Source organism: Salvia splendens, chromosome 19 (genome assembly GCF_004379255.2).
Source record: "Salvia splendens isolate huo1 chromosome 19, SspV2, whole genome shotgun sequence".
NCBI classification, from domain to species: Eukaryota; Viridiplantae; Streptophyta; class Magnoliopsida; order Lamiales; family Lamiaceae; genus Salvia; species Salvia splendens.
The window spans coordinates 1,563,833-1,582,069 of NC_056050.1; the positions used below are offsets into that span (position 1 = coordinate 1,563,833).

General features: G+C 38.1%; 1 protein-coding gene across 1 annotated transcript; it reads right to left on the reverse strand.

The window, feature by feature from the left end:
- Positions 1–9,162: 9,162 nt before the first annotated feature.
- Positions 9,163–9,915, reverse strand: LOC121780115 (secreted RxLR effector protein 161-like). The gene has a single exon (XM_042177636.1). The coding sequence runs from the start codon at positions 9,913–9,915 to the stop codon at positions 9,163–9,165; it is 753 nt and encodes a 250-aa protein (XP_042033570.1).
- Positions 9,916–18,237: the final 8,322 nt, after the last annotated feature.

Consider the following 18,237-nt stretch of genomic DNA (forward strand, 5'->3'; position numbering starts at 1 on the left):
ACTCAAGAGTAGTAAATGCTGGCATATTCGTAATCATGCCTATTCAATTATTATATTAGTTTTCTTGCCTAACTAATAGATTAGAGAACTAGCTAAATAATTGAGTTATCTAAATATATAAGCAAGCTCAGATCTAAAACTGATATACTCTACATAGGGATAGGGATAGGGATTGGGATTGATCAATTACTAATTCAATCTTTAATTGATATTTAAAAATTAATTGATATTTAAAAATTGAAATTTAAAATTTAATTTTGTTAAATTAAATATAATATTGAAATAAAGAAACAAAGTGAATGATGACAAAAGGGAAGAAGAATAATAATTTTGAAATAATATCAGATTTAAAATTTTAAAAGTGTAAAAAGACCAAATTGCCAAACCCCCAAAACCCTCCAAAAGGGTATTTTCGACCGAAAATGGTGAAAAATGACTATTTTCGAGATAAACCCTTAGTCCAGGGATGTCTGGTGATATTTTTAAAGTCCAGGGACTATGGGCGAGATAAACCTATAGTCCAGGGACCATTTTTGTAGTTCACCCTTTTTGTTTATTGCATTGATACTCATTGATGGATTATCTTGTACCCTGATTTCATAATCTAATATATAGTATTTAGTTATTGTTAATAATTTAGGGGTGAGTTAGCAATATAACACACTCATACTCTACGTAATAATACTAAAATTCCTTATATAGACGTAACATATCTATATAAAATGAGTGAATAACTTTTACTTCATAAACTTTTTAAAGGAGTGAGTGACTCATTTTTAATTGATATAGGGAAAGAACCAAGTTGATAATGAATTTCATTATTGCAACCTGTTGGAAAGAGATCAATTAAGAATCAATTAGGGAATTAGATTGATTTGCACACATTAATTGTAATTGATACTAGGGTAAATCTTACCATGTATAGAGGGATCTTGGTGTGTATTTGAGGCTGCGTATTCCTCACTGTAAATCAATCAAGAAAGATGAATAAAATTGAGCCTTTCAACATGGCATCAGAGCATGCTTTTTCGATCCTAATTGGTGAACTCAGAAATTGATTCATCACAGTTCAATACCCCTCTCAAACCCTTCGACCAAAACCAAGGCAGACACTCCATCCATACCTGCAATGGCAGACAACAAAGAAGAGAAGCCATATGTAGAGGATTCGAGATTAAGGATGAGTAAACAAGTTACTCTGGCAGTCAAGCTCAATGGACACAACTATCCTCTCTGGCACAAACTGATGAGGATAGCCATCGGAGGAAGACGGGCAAACCGATACATCACGGGCGTACCAGAACCACCACTACCGGGGGCAAAAGACTATGCCGAATGGGAGGAGACCGACATGATAGTATTCTCGTGGATAGTCGACAATATCGAAACTGATATTGTTGTGGATTTTGCGCACCACCAAACCGCACAAGCTCTGTGGGAGAGCTTGTTCGTCACCTTCGCAAGCACTTCCGATCCGTACCTGTTGTATGATTTGGAGGAAAAGGCGAGTAAGATAGTGCAAGGAGAACAAGGACTCGAGACTTACTGGCGGCGTCTCCATGGAATCTGGATCGAGATAGATCGATGCGAAAATCGACCAATCGATTGTTGCGACAAAGGGGTCGGACAGTTCCGAACATACATCGGGACAAGGCGATTGTTCAAATTTCTCACCGGATTGAACGAAAAATTCGATGGAATCCGGCGAGATATCCTCAAAGAACAGCCGCTGCCCTCAGCCGAAGTTGCGTACGGTAGGGTGAAACGAGAGGCTACCAGGCTCAAAATAATGCCGCCGGCAGCAAACTCGGACCTCCCAACCGGCGCGACGAACGACGATTCATCATCGGGCGGAGTAGGACTCGGTTTCGCTGCCCGGAATCTACCTCAGCAACGACACAATCAACCGCCACCACCACGCGCCACCGGACCCAACCGCAAGACAGGATTTAAACCGGACAAATCAAAATTGTGGTGTTCTCACTGTGGGAAGCAGAAGCATACCAGAGAATCGTGCTTCCTCTTGGTCGGATTTCCCGATTGGTGGGACGAAAACCAAAAGGCGAAAGCCCGAATAGCGATCGGGATGGAGGAAGGCGGAAGCGGTGGACTATTTCCAGTCGGAGGGGGCAACCGCGAGGCCACCAACCCTCGGGGGAGGAACGGAGATGGAGATTCCCGAACCGGTGGGGGCGGCAAGCGTGGGGAGGCGGACGTGATCGGAGAAGCAGCGTTCGCCGAGAGGAGAGGAGCCGTCGGGATAGGAGGTAACGGATTGGGGTTTAACAACCCTAATCCATGTTTTGTTTTGCAATCAAGTCCTCCTAATCTGAGTAATATAGGAAATCCACCCCATCAGTCCCAGAATTTGCAATTTGCACCCCATATTAAGAATGATGCTCGATTTAGCCCCCCACCATGTTAAAAACCGAAAAACAGCCCCAAATTTATCTGAAATTTCATATGTGACCCCAAATCCCTTTGCACCCTTAGAAAGAATTTCCGCTGCGTACATGGCTCGAAGTATAACTGATTTTAAGGAAAGTGGGTGGATATTTGATTGCGGGGCCACAGATACAATGACATATGATAAAAATGATTTTTCTGTAATCAATGAGGCTACAAAGAGTGTGATTCAAACTGCCGATGGGGAACTGACAGCCGTAGGTGGAAGTGGAACCATAGAAATTTCACCCACCTTGAAATTATCCAACTGTCTTTATGTGCCCAAATTATCTCATAAACTCATGTCCATTAGTCACGTGACTAAGGAGCTCGATTGTACTTTACTGATGCATCCTAATTTCTGCGTATTACAGGATATCAGGACGAGGAGGATAATTGGGCGTGGCACTGAGCGTCAAGGCCTCTACTATGTGGATGAGATTACTCAACAAGGTGGCACCGCGATGCTTGCTCACGGATCTGCTAATCGAGAAGCCTGGTTGTGGCATCGCAGATTGGGACATCCATCCTCGGGTTATCTTAAAATTCTATTTCCCAAGTTTTCTAAATTTAAAGACATTTCGTGTGAATCTTGTGTTTTGGCGAAAAGCCACAGACAATCGTTCAAAACTCGTGATACACGAGTTAAGGATATTTTTTCTTTGGTGCATGCTGATGTGTGGGGCCCTGCGCCTATTACTGGTGATCATGGTTTTAAATACTTTCTGATTTTCGTGGATGACTGTACAAGGTTAACTTGGATATATTTTTTGAAAAATAAGTCAGAAGTTTTTGAAAAATTTGTCAATTTCTTCACCTTAATTCAAACACAATTTCAAACGTCGATTAAAATTCTCTGGTCTGATAATGGTAGGGAATTTGTTAACAAAGAAATGGCAGAATTTTTTAAGAATCAAGGCCTTGTTCATCAAACCACTTGTCCCTATACTCCAGAACAAAACGGCGTAGCAGAACGAAAAAATAGATTAATCTTGGAGGTCACCCGAGCCTTGTTTTTTGACTCAAATGTCCCAAAGTTCTTGTGGCCCGAAGCCGTTGCTACCGCAGTGTACTTAATTAATCGTCTCCCTACAAAAATTTTGGGCATGAAAACCCCCCTGCGGGTACTTTCGTCCTTTGCAAAAATTCCTGAACCTTTTACTCTTCCCCTTCGTGTTTTTGGTTGCTCAGTTTATGTGCATATTCCCAAACATGAGAGAAGTAAATTTTCTGCATGTGCTCTTAAGTGTGTTTTTCTCGGGTATGGAACTAATCAGAAGGGGTACCGTTGTTATGATCCAACCTCTAGAAAAATAATAACAACCATGAATTGTAATTTTCTGGAGTGTGAATATTTTTTCCAAGCCCAAACTCGGGGTCAGGGGGTGAGTTATAATAGGAGCCCTTGGGAGAACACGAGTGATAACATTAGACCCCTTAGTTGGGCTGTGTCGTCACAATCAGACAACTCACTGGCGGAACCAACAGAGCAAGCTAGTGTCACCGCCGAGCCTATCACGTCCACTGTGGAGCCTCCTCGGTCGCCTACACCGCAGGTAGATCCTCCTCCAGTGATATCCCAGGTAATTCCTGAAACCAACTCAGATAGTACAATTGTTACTCCTAATGAGCCTGGTGCAGAAGAAAATGCGGCAGTTGATGGTGACACAGGACGTTATGTTCTACCACCAAGAAGCACACGGGGTATTCCGGCAAAACGCTACAGCCCCGAAAAGAAGAGTTCAAGAAGTCGGTATTCAGTGGCTAATCTAGCTAAGGCAAACTTGAGTGAGATGGCTATAGCATTTGCAGCAGCCCTCTATGAAGAAGAAGAGTTGCCAAGTACAGCAGAGGAAGCCATGAAAATTGACCATTGGAGAGAGGCGATGCTAGTAGAAATGAAAGCCCTGATGAAGAACAAAACGTGGGAGACGTGCATAAAGCCAGATGGAGTCCGCACAGTGGGATGTCGGTGGGTCTTCACCATAAAGAGAAAGCCAGATGGCTCTATTGAACGATATAAGGCAAGACTGGTGGCAAAAGGGTATACACAGACATATGGAGTCGACTACGCCGAAACATTCTCTCCAGTTGCAAAAATGAGCACTATTCGGGTACTGTTCTCGATAGCAGCAAACAGAGATTGGCCACTACACCAGTTTGACGTAACCAATGCATTCCTACATGGTGAACTGGCGAAACCTATCTACATGGAGGCACCTCCGGGTTTTTCAGGGGAGTTTGAAGGAGGAAAGGTGTGTAAACTAAAGAAGACTTTGTATGGGCTCAAACAGTCACCTCGAGCCTGGTTTGGAAGATTCACAGAGGTAATGAAGAAGTATGGGTACAGTCAAAGCAACTCCGATCACACACTCTTTCTGAAGAAAAGGGATGGTAAGATCACATGCTTAATCATTTATGTAGATGATATGATACTCACAGGAGATGATGAAGATGAGATCAACCAGTTGAGGAAAAACTTGTTCACTGAATTCCAAATGAAGGACTTGGGATTACTTAAGTATTTCTTGGGAATAGAAGTATTGAGATCAAGAAAGGGGATCTTCATTAACCAAAGGAAATATGTGCTCGATCTCCTAGCTGAAACTGGTCTACTTGATTGCAAGCCAGCAGAAACTCCTATGGTGCAGAATCATGGACTCCAGATAGTTGAAGGGGCGGAATCAACCCCTCGCACGAGGTACCAGCGCCTAGTGGGGAAATTGATCTACTTATCCCACACCAGGCCAGACATTGCATATGCAGTAGGAGTGGTCAGTCAGTTCATGCATGCACCTCAAGCCACTCACTGGGAAGCAGCCTTGAGAATTGTTCGTTACCTTAAGGGAACACCGGGACATGGGATTATGTTTGAAAAACATGGACACTTGGAGATTCATGGCTTCACAGACGCAGATTGGGCCGGAAATCCAAACGACATAAAATCGACCGCCGGATACTTTACCTTTGTAGGGGGAAATCTTGTCACTTGGAGAAGCAAGAAGCAAAAAGTAGTGGCACTGTCAAGCGCTGAGGCAGAGTTTCGAGGGATTAGAAGTGGATTGACTGAAATCCAATGGCTAAGGAAGTTGATGACGGAGCTAGACTTGGTCTCACAAGAGTCCTGCAAACTTTTCTGCGATAACAAGGCAGCAATCAGTATATCCGAGAACCCAGTCCAACATGATCGAACGAAGCATGTCGAGGTAGACCGACACTTCATCAAAGATAGCATTGAAGCTAAGGTGGTGGAAATCCCTTTTGTTAGATCTGAAGACCAACTGACTCACATCCTCACAAAGGCAGTAGATTCGAGAAGCTTCCGTGGAGTATTAGGCAAGTTAAGAATGGGTGACCCCATCACTTAACTTGAGGGGGAGTGTTGGAAAGAGATCAATTAAGAATCAATTAGGGAATTAGATTGATTTGCACACATTAATTGTAATTGATACTAGGGTAAATCTTACCATGTATAGAGAGATCTTGGTGTGTATTTGAGGCTGCGTATTCTTCACTGTAAATCAATCAAGAAAGATGAATAAAATTGAGCCTTTCAAGACAACCTGCAAGTGTGGAACTCTGGTGATTATTCGAGCCGACATATTGTGGTTCATTTTTATACCATCTTCTTATATCACTTTGATAAAATGATCAAAATGGTGAATTGGAATTTTTTTTATAAATAAGTGCAGGGATAATCCTGGCTCATTTCTAACAAATACTCTTCGCCTAAAAACATCAAGGTGATTTGGGAACCAATTGTACACAGACTTATTTTTTTATTTAATCTTAAAAATTAATTTGTTAGTTGAAAAATAATTTGTTTTAATACTTTCTTAAATAACTTTATTATGTTAGTGGTAGCGGTCATTTCACATTGGAGGAAATCAAATGTCTGAAAACTTAAAAATTTGATATCGCTGTGAGAAAATAGAAGTCAATTTAAAAGACCAAAACTTTACTTATATCCTATAAAATAATTCTAGGTTGGCGCTTTGAAGACCGACCTAATATATAATTTATAATTCCAGTCTATTTATTGTGACACGATAGACTTTAATATTGTTATTTCACTTTCAAATACTTTTCCACATTAGGCCCTTGGTGGTTGTTCTATTGGTTGAACTCTCTACTCTACATTAATATTAATCGAAAAACTATCAATGTAGTTATGAATTTTCTGACAAGAACTTTGGTATTTGTGTTAATTAATTAGGTGCATAACCAATATCATGATGAGTAGCAACTCCCCCCAAAATAACTCTATATTATATAATATCCAAATATTAGTTCACACATTTTTCAATTTGATTATTTGCATGTAAATACCCAAACTTTTAATTATTTACATATTTCTTTCAACTTTTGTTCGAATTGAAATAGTAGAAGAATAATATTTGTTCGACATGGATAATGGATTAATTAAAAGACACAAAATATGGAACTGTAAGTCCACATATAAAATGTATGAGAATAAAATAGTAAGGCTTTGTCCCGACAAATCAGTGGGTATTCATTTAATTATTCCAACGATGACTATAAGGAATTGAAAAACGAAGTCTTCTTAGTCGTCACGGCTAAACCTTTGTTTATTATTAAGCTTTCCATCATCATTAATTATCAAATGTAGCTTTGTATAGTGTAATAAATACATGCAATCTGAGTATATATTCATAAATATCTTTATAAATATTACGGAAAACCCTTGTTCATTATTTTTTATTTCATAATAAATCTTACTAACCAATATAATAAAATGACATAATAAAAATAATAACAAGACTTAGGTCCGTCCACATATTAATTGCATAACCAGAAAGATATCCGTATATCCACTTGTATGTAAGCATGTGATATTGTTTAATCAATCTACTTTTAATATGTTGTTTAATCAATCTACTTTTATAGAGTTTGATTCAGTATATTGTATAATCAATCGCTTTTTATTGGATTTTATTTGGTTTATTGAGGAAAATTGTTAGGATTTTGAACTTGTACTAATCAATAAGTAAATTTAATCAATTAATTAAAAGAATAACTAAATTAATTGATTGATGTAAAAGAATAACAAAAAAATATTAATAAAATTGTTAGAATTTTTCTTTTTTCTTTTTATTAATTGTGCCGCTTGAAGTTAAGGTGATCATATATGATCAATTCAAATACTTATCAATTTCCATTGATTATTTGCATGTAAATTAGCTTTCACCTATTTTAGATATTTTTGTCGAGTTTTGTTCAAATTAAAATGGTACTAAGAGTAATATTTCTGGCGTGTTTTTTGGTCTAAGAATACAGTAGTATTCTCAATAGGAATGGTACACTGAACTTGTGGATGAGTGTATTTGGGTTCAGAAATAATACTTGCACATGTAGAATTTATGTGTAGAATTCAATTATGCAGTGGAAATTTTTGCTAGAGACAAGATGATGATATTAATTTATTTGTAGAATTTAATAATGTAGAGGAATTTGTGCTAGAGACTAAAAGTTATGTGTAGAATTCAATTATGCAGAGGAAATATTTGCGATTGAGGAATTTTTGCTAAAGACAAGAAGATTGATAAAAATTCATGTGTAGGATTCGATTACGCAGAGGAAATTTTTGCTTCACCAAGATGATGAACTAAATTTATGTGTAGAACTTAATTATGCAGAGGAAGTTTTTACTAGAGACAAGATGTCGACTTCAAATTTGTTCTAAATCGCTCCATGGACCTAAATTAATTCATTTGAATAAATACAGTTTTTCACGAAAAGTCAAGTAATAATTCCTTGAAATTCATACACAACTTGCAAAACTGACCTAGAAATCGAGATAGATTTTGGCCACCCGAGTTGTTTGACAGGCGAAAAACATAAACTTTTTTTTTTAATTTTATCTTGAATTGTTAAGGAATTATGGGAAGTTTTTAGGCCATGTAAATACCGTAGAAATCATTTTAGGTCTTATATATAATTTTAAGATTCAATCGAGATTTAAGAAATTAAAGTAGTAGCATTTCTACAATCTTTCATTCCGTTTTACCTTGGTTTGGTCATTCTCATAGGACTCCGACATCATTAAGCTAATACTCCCTCTGTCTCAAAAAATATGCACTTTGAGTTCACACGAGTTTTATTGCAAAATTGGTAAAGTAAGAGAGAGATAAAGAGAAAAAGTAATTAAAGTATTATTAGTGGGAAATAGGTCACACCTCATTAGAGGGAAAAGAATTTCCAAAGTTGAAATGTGCATATTCTTGTAGGACAGACTAAAAAGTAAACAGTGCATATTCATTTGGGACGGAGGGAGTAAGATTTGTTGGAATATATAAGATATATGTTGGAGGAGTAATTTAATTTAAAGGAAATATTTGAGAGTAGAATGGGTGGAATAAATGAGAAATGGTTTAGGAGAGGTAATATGAGAAAACTAAGGACACCTAATTTTTCAAACTCTCTCAAGTTCTCAACTCATCTAAAATGTTACAACTCACTCCTATTTATAGGCATCCTCTTCTATTCTATAATTTTATATTCTAAATATCTAGATTTTTATCTATAAAAATCTAGATATTTCTTACATAATATCTATAATCTAGATTATTCTCCTAAAATATCTAGATATTCTACTAAAATATCTAGATATTTTCTCAAGCTTATTTCTAGACAATTCTACAATATCTAGATATTTCCATTACAAAATCAAGTTTAATAATATTCCAACACTCCCTCTTAAACTTGATTTGTCATTCCGAGCAATGTCCTTATCTTGATAAAGTCTTCATGCTTGAGCGGCTTTGTGAAGATATCAGCAACTTGATCTTGCGACTTCACATACTCAAACTTGAATCTCCTGATTTGCAACGCATTCTCTGATGTAGTGGTAGCGGGTGTCGATGTATTTGCTTCGGTTGTGGAACACTGGATTTTTGGATAGCGCAATGGCCGACTTGTTATCCACACAAATAGTTGTTGGCTCCTTTGTGGCCACTCGAGCTCCGATAATAAACTCCTGAGCCAAATTGCATGACAAAAATTGAAGGTGGCAGCCACATATACGGCTTCGCGGGTTGATAATGTGACAATGGGCTGTTTTTTAGACATCCAAGTGAAGGCAGTGTCTCCCATATAGAACACATATCCACTTGTACTCTTTCGGTCATCAGTGTCACCAGCCCAGTCACTATCACTGTAGCCAACAAGCATGTAATCGTTAGTAGCTGAATATAATAGGCCATAGTCGATCGTACCTTTGAGATATCGGAGTATTCTCTTAGCCACCTTGAAGTGAGTAGTGGTTGGATTCTCTATGTAGCGCCTTACGAGCCCTGTAGCGTACAATATATCCGGCCTTGTGCAAGTTAAGTACCGTAGGCTTCCCACCAAGCTCTTGTATAGTGTCAGATCCACCTTTTCCTCTTTATCATTCTTTGATAGCTTGATCCCGCATTCCACCGTTGTATTGATTGGTTTGCAATCCTCCATTTTAAACTTCTTCAGGATCTCCTTTGCATAGTGTTCTTGTGTGATGAATATTTCATCTTCTCGTTGCTTTACATCCACCTCCGAGGTAGTATGCCATCAGCCCGATGTCTGTCATCTCGAACTCTTCAGTCATGGCCTTCTTGAATTCCTTGAACATGCTTGGATTGTTTCCGGTGAAAATGAGATTATCCACATACAAGCACACTATTAAGATATCATTTTCTTTACTTTTCACATAGAGCGCATGCTCATGTGGGCATTTGGTGATGCCGTTATCTTCAAGATATTTGTCGATCCTGGTATTCCACGCTCTCGGTGCTTGCTTTAGCCCGTATAGGGCTTTCTTCAACCTTAAAACTTTGTCTTCTTGGTCATTCACCATGTAGCCATCAGGATGCTTGATGTAGACTTCTTTATCAAGAAATCCATTCAAGAAAGCCGTCTTCACATCCATTTGATATATCTTCCATCTATTTTGGGCTGCAAGAGAGAGTATTAGTCTAATAGTTTCTAATCGAGCGACAGGAGCAAATACCTCGTCATAGTCGATTCCAACCCTTTGGCTATATCCTTTGGCGACGAGTCTAGCTTTATATCTTTCAACTTTACCGTTGGAATTCTTCTTGATTTTATACACCCACTTGACTCCAATGGCCTTGTGTCCTTTTGGTAGTGTCACCAGCTCCCATTTGTCATTCTTCTCGATGGCTTTGATCTCTTCATCCATCGCGACTCGCCAATTTTCACTTGTCGTAGCTTCTTTTAAGCTAACTGGTTCACAATCAGCAAATAGGCAAAATAAGGTGAGATCTTCTAACCTTTCAGTATCGTTATACACTTCATCCAAGCTTCGCGTGCGTTGTGAGGCTCTTTCATTCAAGAAAGATGGTGGAGAGCCTCCAACTGATGTAGGTGGAGTTGTTTGTTCTTGTTGCACCTCCGTCACCTGCTCGATTGTTCCTTGATCTCCAAATGGAGGTATGAAGGTGGAGTCATTGTCCGTGCCGAAATCCCATGCTCCTTCTTCATCAAACTCTACGTCTCGGCTAATCATGGTTTTCTGCGAAGTTAGATCATATAACTTATAGCCTTTAGTGTTAGAGTCGTACCCGTTGAAGATGAATGGCTTGCTTTTGTCGTCGAGTTTTCGTCTGATCTGGTACATATGCATAGGCTTTGCTCCCGAATACTCTCAAGTGGGCGATTCCTGGTTTTCTCCCGGTCCAGGCTTCTTGAGGCGTCATTCCCCAGACATCTTTTGTTGGAGACATGTTAGACAGGTACACGGCGCACGCCACTGCTTCTGCCCAAAGTTCTTTAGGTAAATTCTTCGTCTTCAACATGCTTCGAGTCATCTCAACTTGCGTTCAACCACTCCATTCTGCTGGGGGGATCTCGGAAATGTTAGTAGCCGCCGAATTTTGCTTTCTTTGCAAAATTCTAGAAACTCCCTTGATGTGAATTCTCCACCTCGGTCGGTCCTCGTTGCTTTGATTTCTAGACCACTTTCTTTCTCGACGTCAGCCTTGAACTTCCTGAAAGCGTCAAATGCTTCTGATTTCTGCTTCAAGAAGTATACCCATGTTTTTCTTGAAAAATCATCAATGAAAAGTAGGAAATAATTATTTTTACCGAGGGAGCTTGGCTTGATTGGTCCACACACGTCTGCATGGATTAACTCCAATGGCTTCTGAGCTCTCGAACTCGACTCCTTTGGGAACGGCTTTGTGAAGTGCTTCCCAACTATGCATCCTTCACAGAGTTGATCGGGATGCTTGATGGGCGGTAATCCTCGTACCATTTCTTTATTTGATAGCAATTTTAAGCTACCAAAATTCAAGTGCCCAAATCGAAGATGCCATAGCCAAGACTTATCTTTATAACATGCTTGAAGACACTTCACCACATCATTTTGAACATTTAAGAAAAACATTCTATTCTTGGACATTGGCACCTTGGCGATTAAATCATTTTTGCTATCTCTTATTGAAAGGCTATAATCTTTCATACGAATGTTATAACCTTTCTCTAAGAGTTGTCCAAGACTCAGTATATTATTTCTCATATTGAGCACATAATATGCGTTAGAAATGAAATCACGAGCTCCATTCTTTAGACGAATTAGGATCTTGCATTTTCCTTTAACTGGAATTTTAGATTCATAACCAAAGGAGACATTGCCACTTACTGATTTATCAAGCTCCACAAACATGCTCCTGTTCCCGCACATATGGTTGCTCGCTCCTGTGTCGAGGTACCACATATCATCTTTTCTTCCAGCTTCTCCTTTATAAGCTAGAAGAACACATCCATTTTCTTCATTCGTATTCTCCACGTAATTGGCCTTCTCTTCAACTTTTGATTTTGTGTCTCTGCACTCGGAAGCGTAGTGCCCATATCTATGACAATTATAACACTTTATTAAAAATTTATCGTACCTTGATTGTGGGTTGCTCCTTCCTCGTCCTATACTTGGGGACTCCTTTCTTTCTTTATTGTTTGCAAAATATCCCCGACCACGTCCATGAGCATATCCTCGACCACGACCACGATCTTGTCTTTGTTTGCGACCTCTTCCTTGTCGACCACCACCATTGCCTGAACTTTCTTCTTTCTCATGTGGGATTACTAGCAACTTTAAAAGTTGCTCCACAATTTCTAGTTTCTTCTTTTGTTTCTCCCATATGCTTGTAGCGAACCCAACAAGTGATCGATAGTCATTTCCTCCAAATCTTTTGTTTCGTCTATCATAACTACTATGTGCTCAAAATTAAGGGTTAGAGAGCGCAATATTTTCTCCATGATTCTAACATCCTCCAATTTTTCACCATTTCTTTTCATTTGATTTGATACCGCCAAAACTCTTGAAAATTAATCCGAAATTGATTCGGACTCTTTCATAGGTAAAGACTCAAATTCTCCTCTTAAAGTTTGGAGACGTACCTTCTTTACTCACTCCGCACCAACACACGAGATTTGGAGCTTCTTCCACGCTTCTTTGGCGGTGCTTGCACTTGAGATCTTCTAGAAATCGTCATCCCCTAGAGCTTGGTAGATGAGATAGAGAGCTTTCTTGTCTCTCTTTCTCGCATCTCGCAATCTATCCCTTTGTTGTTGGGATAGATCGGTCTCGTCTTGCGGCTCCTAGTAGCCACTCTCCACGATCTCCCAAACGCCGTGGGCTCCCAATAACGCTTTCATCTTGATACTCCAATTAACAAAACCGCTCTTATTGAGCACGGGGACTTGGAACAACGGCAAGTTATCCATACTATAGGTAGGAACTTATGGCTTTGATACCACTTTGTTGGAATATATAAGATATATGTTGGAGGAGTAATTTAGTTTAGAGGAAATATTTGCGAGGAGAATGGGTGGAATATATGGGAAATGGTTTAGGAGAGGTAATATGGGAAAACTAAGGACACTTTATTTTTTAAACTCTCTCAAGTTCTCAACTCATCTAAAATGTTACAACTCACTCCAATTTATAGGCATCCTCTTCTATTCTATAATTTTATATTCTAAATATCTAGATTTTTATCTATAAAAATCTAGATATTTCTTACACAATATCTATAATCTAGATTATTCTCCTAAAATATCTAGATATTTCTAGTAAAATATCTAGATATTTTTCTAAGCTTATTTCTAGACAATTCTACAATATCTAGATATTTCCATTACAAAATCAAGTTTAATAATATTCCAACAAGATTTTGTGGTTTTACATTCACATGATAGATACTAGTGATGTTAATTGTTATTGTCTCTATATTTATCATTACTAGAGATTTGAAAATTATACTCACTTCGTCCCGTTTTAACTGATAAAATTTTATTTTTGGGATGTCCCACTATAAATAACATATCGAAACATATCGAAACATCACTCTCTCTATCTTTTTCAATTTCTTACTTTGTTCTCTTCACTTTATTCACAAACCAACACTATATAAAATCTAGTGTTAAATTAGAAATGCATGCTCCACTTAAAGTGGGATTACTATTACTCAATAATGTGTTTTATGCGAGTCTCTTTCTGATATTAAACCTAAAGATCACGAGAGACTCGAATTATTGAGACTGAAATCTATTAGTACTACTTTTTTATAGATTTTCCTAAATTAGTAGTACTATAAGTTTTAGCTTTGGTTGAATATATATTGAAAATAGAAATCGTACAACACGCCCTTCACTATGGACCTTAATTAAATTAACATATTTTTACAAACAAAAACAATATTACGCCATAAAACATTTCCATGCATCTTAGACTCCCATCCCCACTTTTAACGCCTAGACGTGAATAAAAAGGAAATTATGGGTTGATATATTAAATGCATGAGGAAAAAAGGTTCTGTCCCAACAAATCAATGGTTAAATTTCCAAACGATGATCGAGGAATTGAAAACGATGTCGCCAAGTATGTATATGCACACACAATCGAGAATTCATTAATATCTATAAAATAAAAATTAAGGGAAACAGTGAATAAATTATAGAGTTGATTTAATTGACCAAACAAAAGGTTGACTTAGGTCAACGCATTAATTGCATGAGAAGAAAATGTTAAGATCGGCTGGAATGCATCAATTTTGTCCCAATCAATTGAAAACGACTCATTCTAGTCTTTGCGACATGATCGTATTGACCTTTCCATCTTCAATTTAATATGTTGCCGGCCAATTGCATGTGATATTTTTAAACTCTACCATAATAGCAATGATTTAAAAACTGACCGGACCGGATCTTCTATAAAATAATTTTAAAAAAGAGAAAAATATTTTTTATGGTCTAACGAACTTTGTCAAATTATCATTTTAGGTTCACGGTCTTTGAAAATATCATTTGAGGTTCGTCAACTATGGATTAAAATCAATTGAAGTACCTTTTTACTATTTTCAGATTTTCGGACAAAAATATCCTCAATGTCTTGAAGGCAATTCCTTCAATTTATTAGTAGTAGTATTTAAAAATAAATAAAATATTTTAACACATTTTTTAATAATAAATAATACTCCCTCCGTCCCGTACTACTCGCACGTTTGCTTTTCGGCTCGTCACAAAGTCCTTACACTATTTATAATTTAAGTTAGAATTAATGCATTTAATTAATATGTTAGTTTAAGTTAAGAGCTCTTTTATTAAGTGATGTCTCATTACACCTAAAATTCTTATTTAATTACACAAAAAAATCAATCCCAAATTTACGGCCTAAAATGAAAAGTGCGAGTAGCATGGGACGGAGGGAGTATATCAATATTCAAGTATCACTTATGTCTATTGATTGTAACATTACTTTTTACAAGTATTCATATTTCAAAAATATTTTATAATTTTGTAATTATGAAAAATTGAAGAAGGAACTCTTCTTGCATGTCACAAAAACTAAATAATAATATTGAAGATCAAATTATAATTAGAAAATTCGTTAAAAATATATAGTAAAGATATTTATAAAAGATATGAGTATGTGATAAATTAGTACAATTACATTGAAGGTATAATTTGAGGTATCACTATGTAGATTTTTCATTTTTATATAAAGCTTATAGTATAATGTGATTGAATGTATAAGTTCGTCCGAAAATTTTTTAAAATAGTAAAAAAGTACTTCGACTGATATTAACTCGTAGTTGATGGACCTCAAATGATATTTTCAGAGTTTACGAACCTAAAATAATAATTTGATAAAGTTTGCTTACCCTAAAAAATGTTCCCTCTTCAAAAAAATGTAAGTTTAAGCACCTTGACCTCCTTCTTTAATTTGTGACCGTTTCATTTTGTAGTTCACACACTACAGTCTACACGCACTTCACACACTATACATACTCTATAAGTATTTCACACGCTACACACACTACAGACATTTTACACTTCAAACACTACACAGTTCACATAGTATACACATTTCACACACTAAAGACACTACACATTTCTCACCCTACAGAAACTACTCATATTTTCACACACCACACACAATACACACATTACACACTACACACTTCACACGCGACACACACATCACAGATTACACACATTTCTAGCCTCCGATTTTTTTTTCAGTTTTTAGATTTTTTTTCCAATCCGATTTGAACCGAATCGAAAAACTGAAATTTGCCTAGTGTTTAAACTGAACCAAACCATAAAACTGTAAAACCGAGCCAAATTTGAAATTTCAGTTTGTGAATGATGTAGGTGCAGTTTGTGTATTTGTGTGCAGTGTGCGTGGTGTGTGTAATTTGTGTGGAATGTGTGTAGTGTGTGTGTTTTACGTATACGCGTGTGTGTAGAGTGTGCAATGTGTGGAGTGTTTTTTTGTATAATGTGTGTTGTGTGTGTATAGTGTGTGTAGTGTATGTATATTGTGTGCAATGTAAGTATAATGTGTGTAGTGTGTCTATAGTGTGTATAGTGCATGTATATTGTGTGCCATGTTGATACGATCCCTATATCTTAGTAGTTAATTATCTTTTGATTTACCATATCTTTCTCATACATTATTTTCTTGTTCCATAAGCTAGTATTCTAGTAATATAAATAGGATACATTTTAATCATTTTAATCAATCAACAAAAGAAATATTTTCCCCACCAAAAACATGTGTTTTACAACCCTAATTTTGGGAGTCTCTAATCTCTGTCGCTGCTGCCCGACGGGTTATCCCACGCACAGCCGCTCAGAGTTTGTTCATCTCCGACCCTCTCCGGCGCTGGTGTATCTAGAGCTGCAGTTGAATCAATTTAGTGGGGAGATTCCATCTCTGATTGGAGATTTAAAGGGAATAGACATATTAGACCTCTCTTCTAAACAATTTTCAGGTGATATTCCTAGCTCGATTGGTGAGAGAGAATCACTAACGGCTTTGTTTTTTAATGATAACAAATTTGATGGAAGCATTCCTGAATCCTTGGGAGATGTTACAAGTTTACAAATACTGTTTTTGTATAACAACAGTCTTTCTGGATTCATACCTAAGAAACTCCAAGGCCTCAAGCTTCTCGAGTCCTTCAATGTGTCTCACAATAAGTGGGACGGCGAAATTCCGAATGAGGGTTGCTTTTCACTGCTGATTCGTTTGCTGGAAACGCTGATCTATGCGGTGCTGCAAGGTTTGAAGTGCCGCCTTGCCCTAAAAGATCGAAGAATGGTCGTTTGGTGAAGAATCTCGTGCCCCCTCTCGTATTTGTTGTCGTTTTGGTGGTGTTGGAAAGAAATCAAGGAAATAATCAAGGAGATATGAAATTGATTGTGTTAGTAATTTACCTTGTAATAAGGCAATTAGAATTAGGGTGAATCTTTACCTTTCTTTGTATAGCTCCCTCTCTATATAGACGATTGTAAACTATGAACAATTCAAGTTGAATAAAAGTTGAAGCCTTGTAACATGGTATCAGAGCAAAGGCTCAGAAAATCTTCATCATAGCCTAGAAATATACCTCTCTCGACCTTAGGCAGAATAAGCCATGGCCGACGAAAAACCCACAAAAAACGCAGCAGACGACAACAAGCTGAGAGTCAGCAAGAATGTGACGATTGCTGTAAAACTCAACGGCACGAACTACTCAATATGGTCACGATTGATGAAGATCCAGATAGAGAGTAGAAGGGTACTCCGCCACATCAACGGTAATCCGCCACCACCCGAACCGGGGGCGGCTGAATACACGGAGTGGGAGGAGACGGATCTAATCGTCTTCTCGTGGATCCTAGACAACATCGAGACAGATATTGTCATCGATTTCGCCCATCACCAAACGGCAGAGGCTCTGTGGAAGAGTCTAGCCGTAACTTTCGAAGGAACATCCGATCCATTCCTGCTATTCGACCTGGAGGAAAAGGCAGAGAACGTCAAACAAGGGGAACAAAGCCTCGAAACATATTGGCGGCACTTACACGGGACGTGGATTGACGTGGACCGGTGTCAAGAGAAACCGGTCACATGTTGCGACAAAGGAGTAGGGCAGTTCCGGAAGTACATCGAGACACGCCGGCTTTTCAAATTTTTGACCGGCCTCAATCCAAAGTTCGATCAAATGAAACGAGAGGTCCTCAAAGAAAAACCATGGCCCTCAGCGGAAGTCGCATACGGCTGGATTAAGCGAGAAGCCGCGCGGCTGAAAATCATGCCGGCAACAAACAACGAACCAGCCGGTGCAACTACCGATTCCTCATCATCATCGGGCAACGTCGGGCTCGGATTTGCTGCCCGAAATCAACAACGGAGTGGACCGCCGCCGTCATATCGGACAGGAACACCAACCGCCCCGAATCGTCGACCGTTCAAGCCCGACAAATCCAAACTTTGGTGCTCCCACT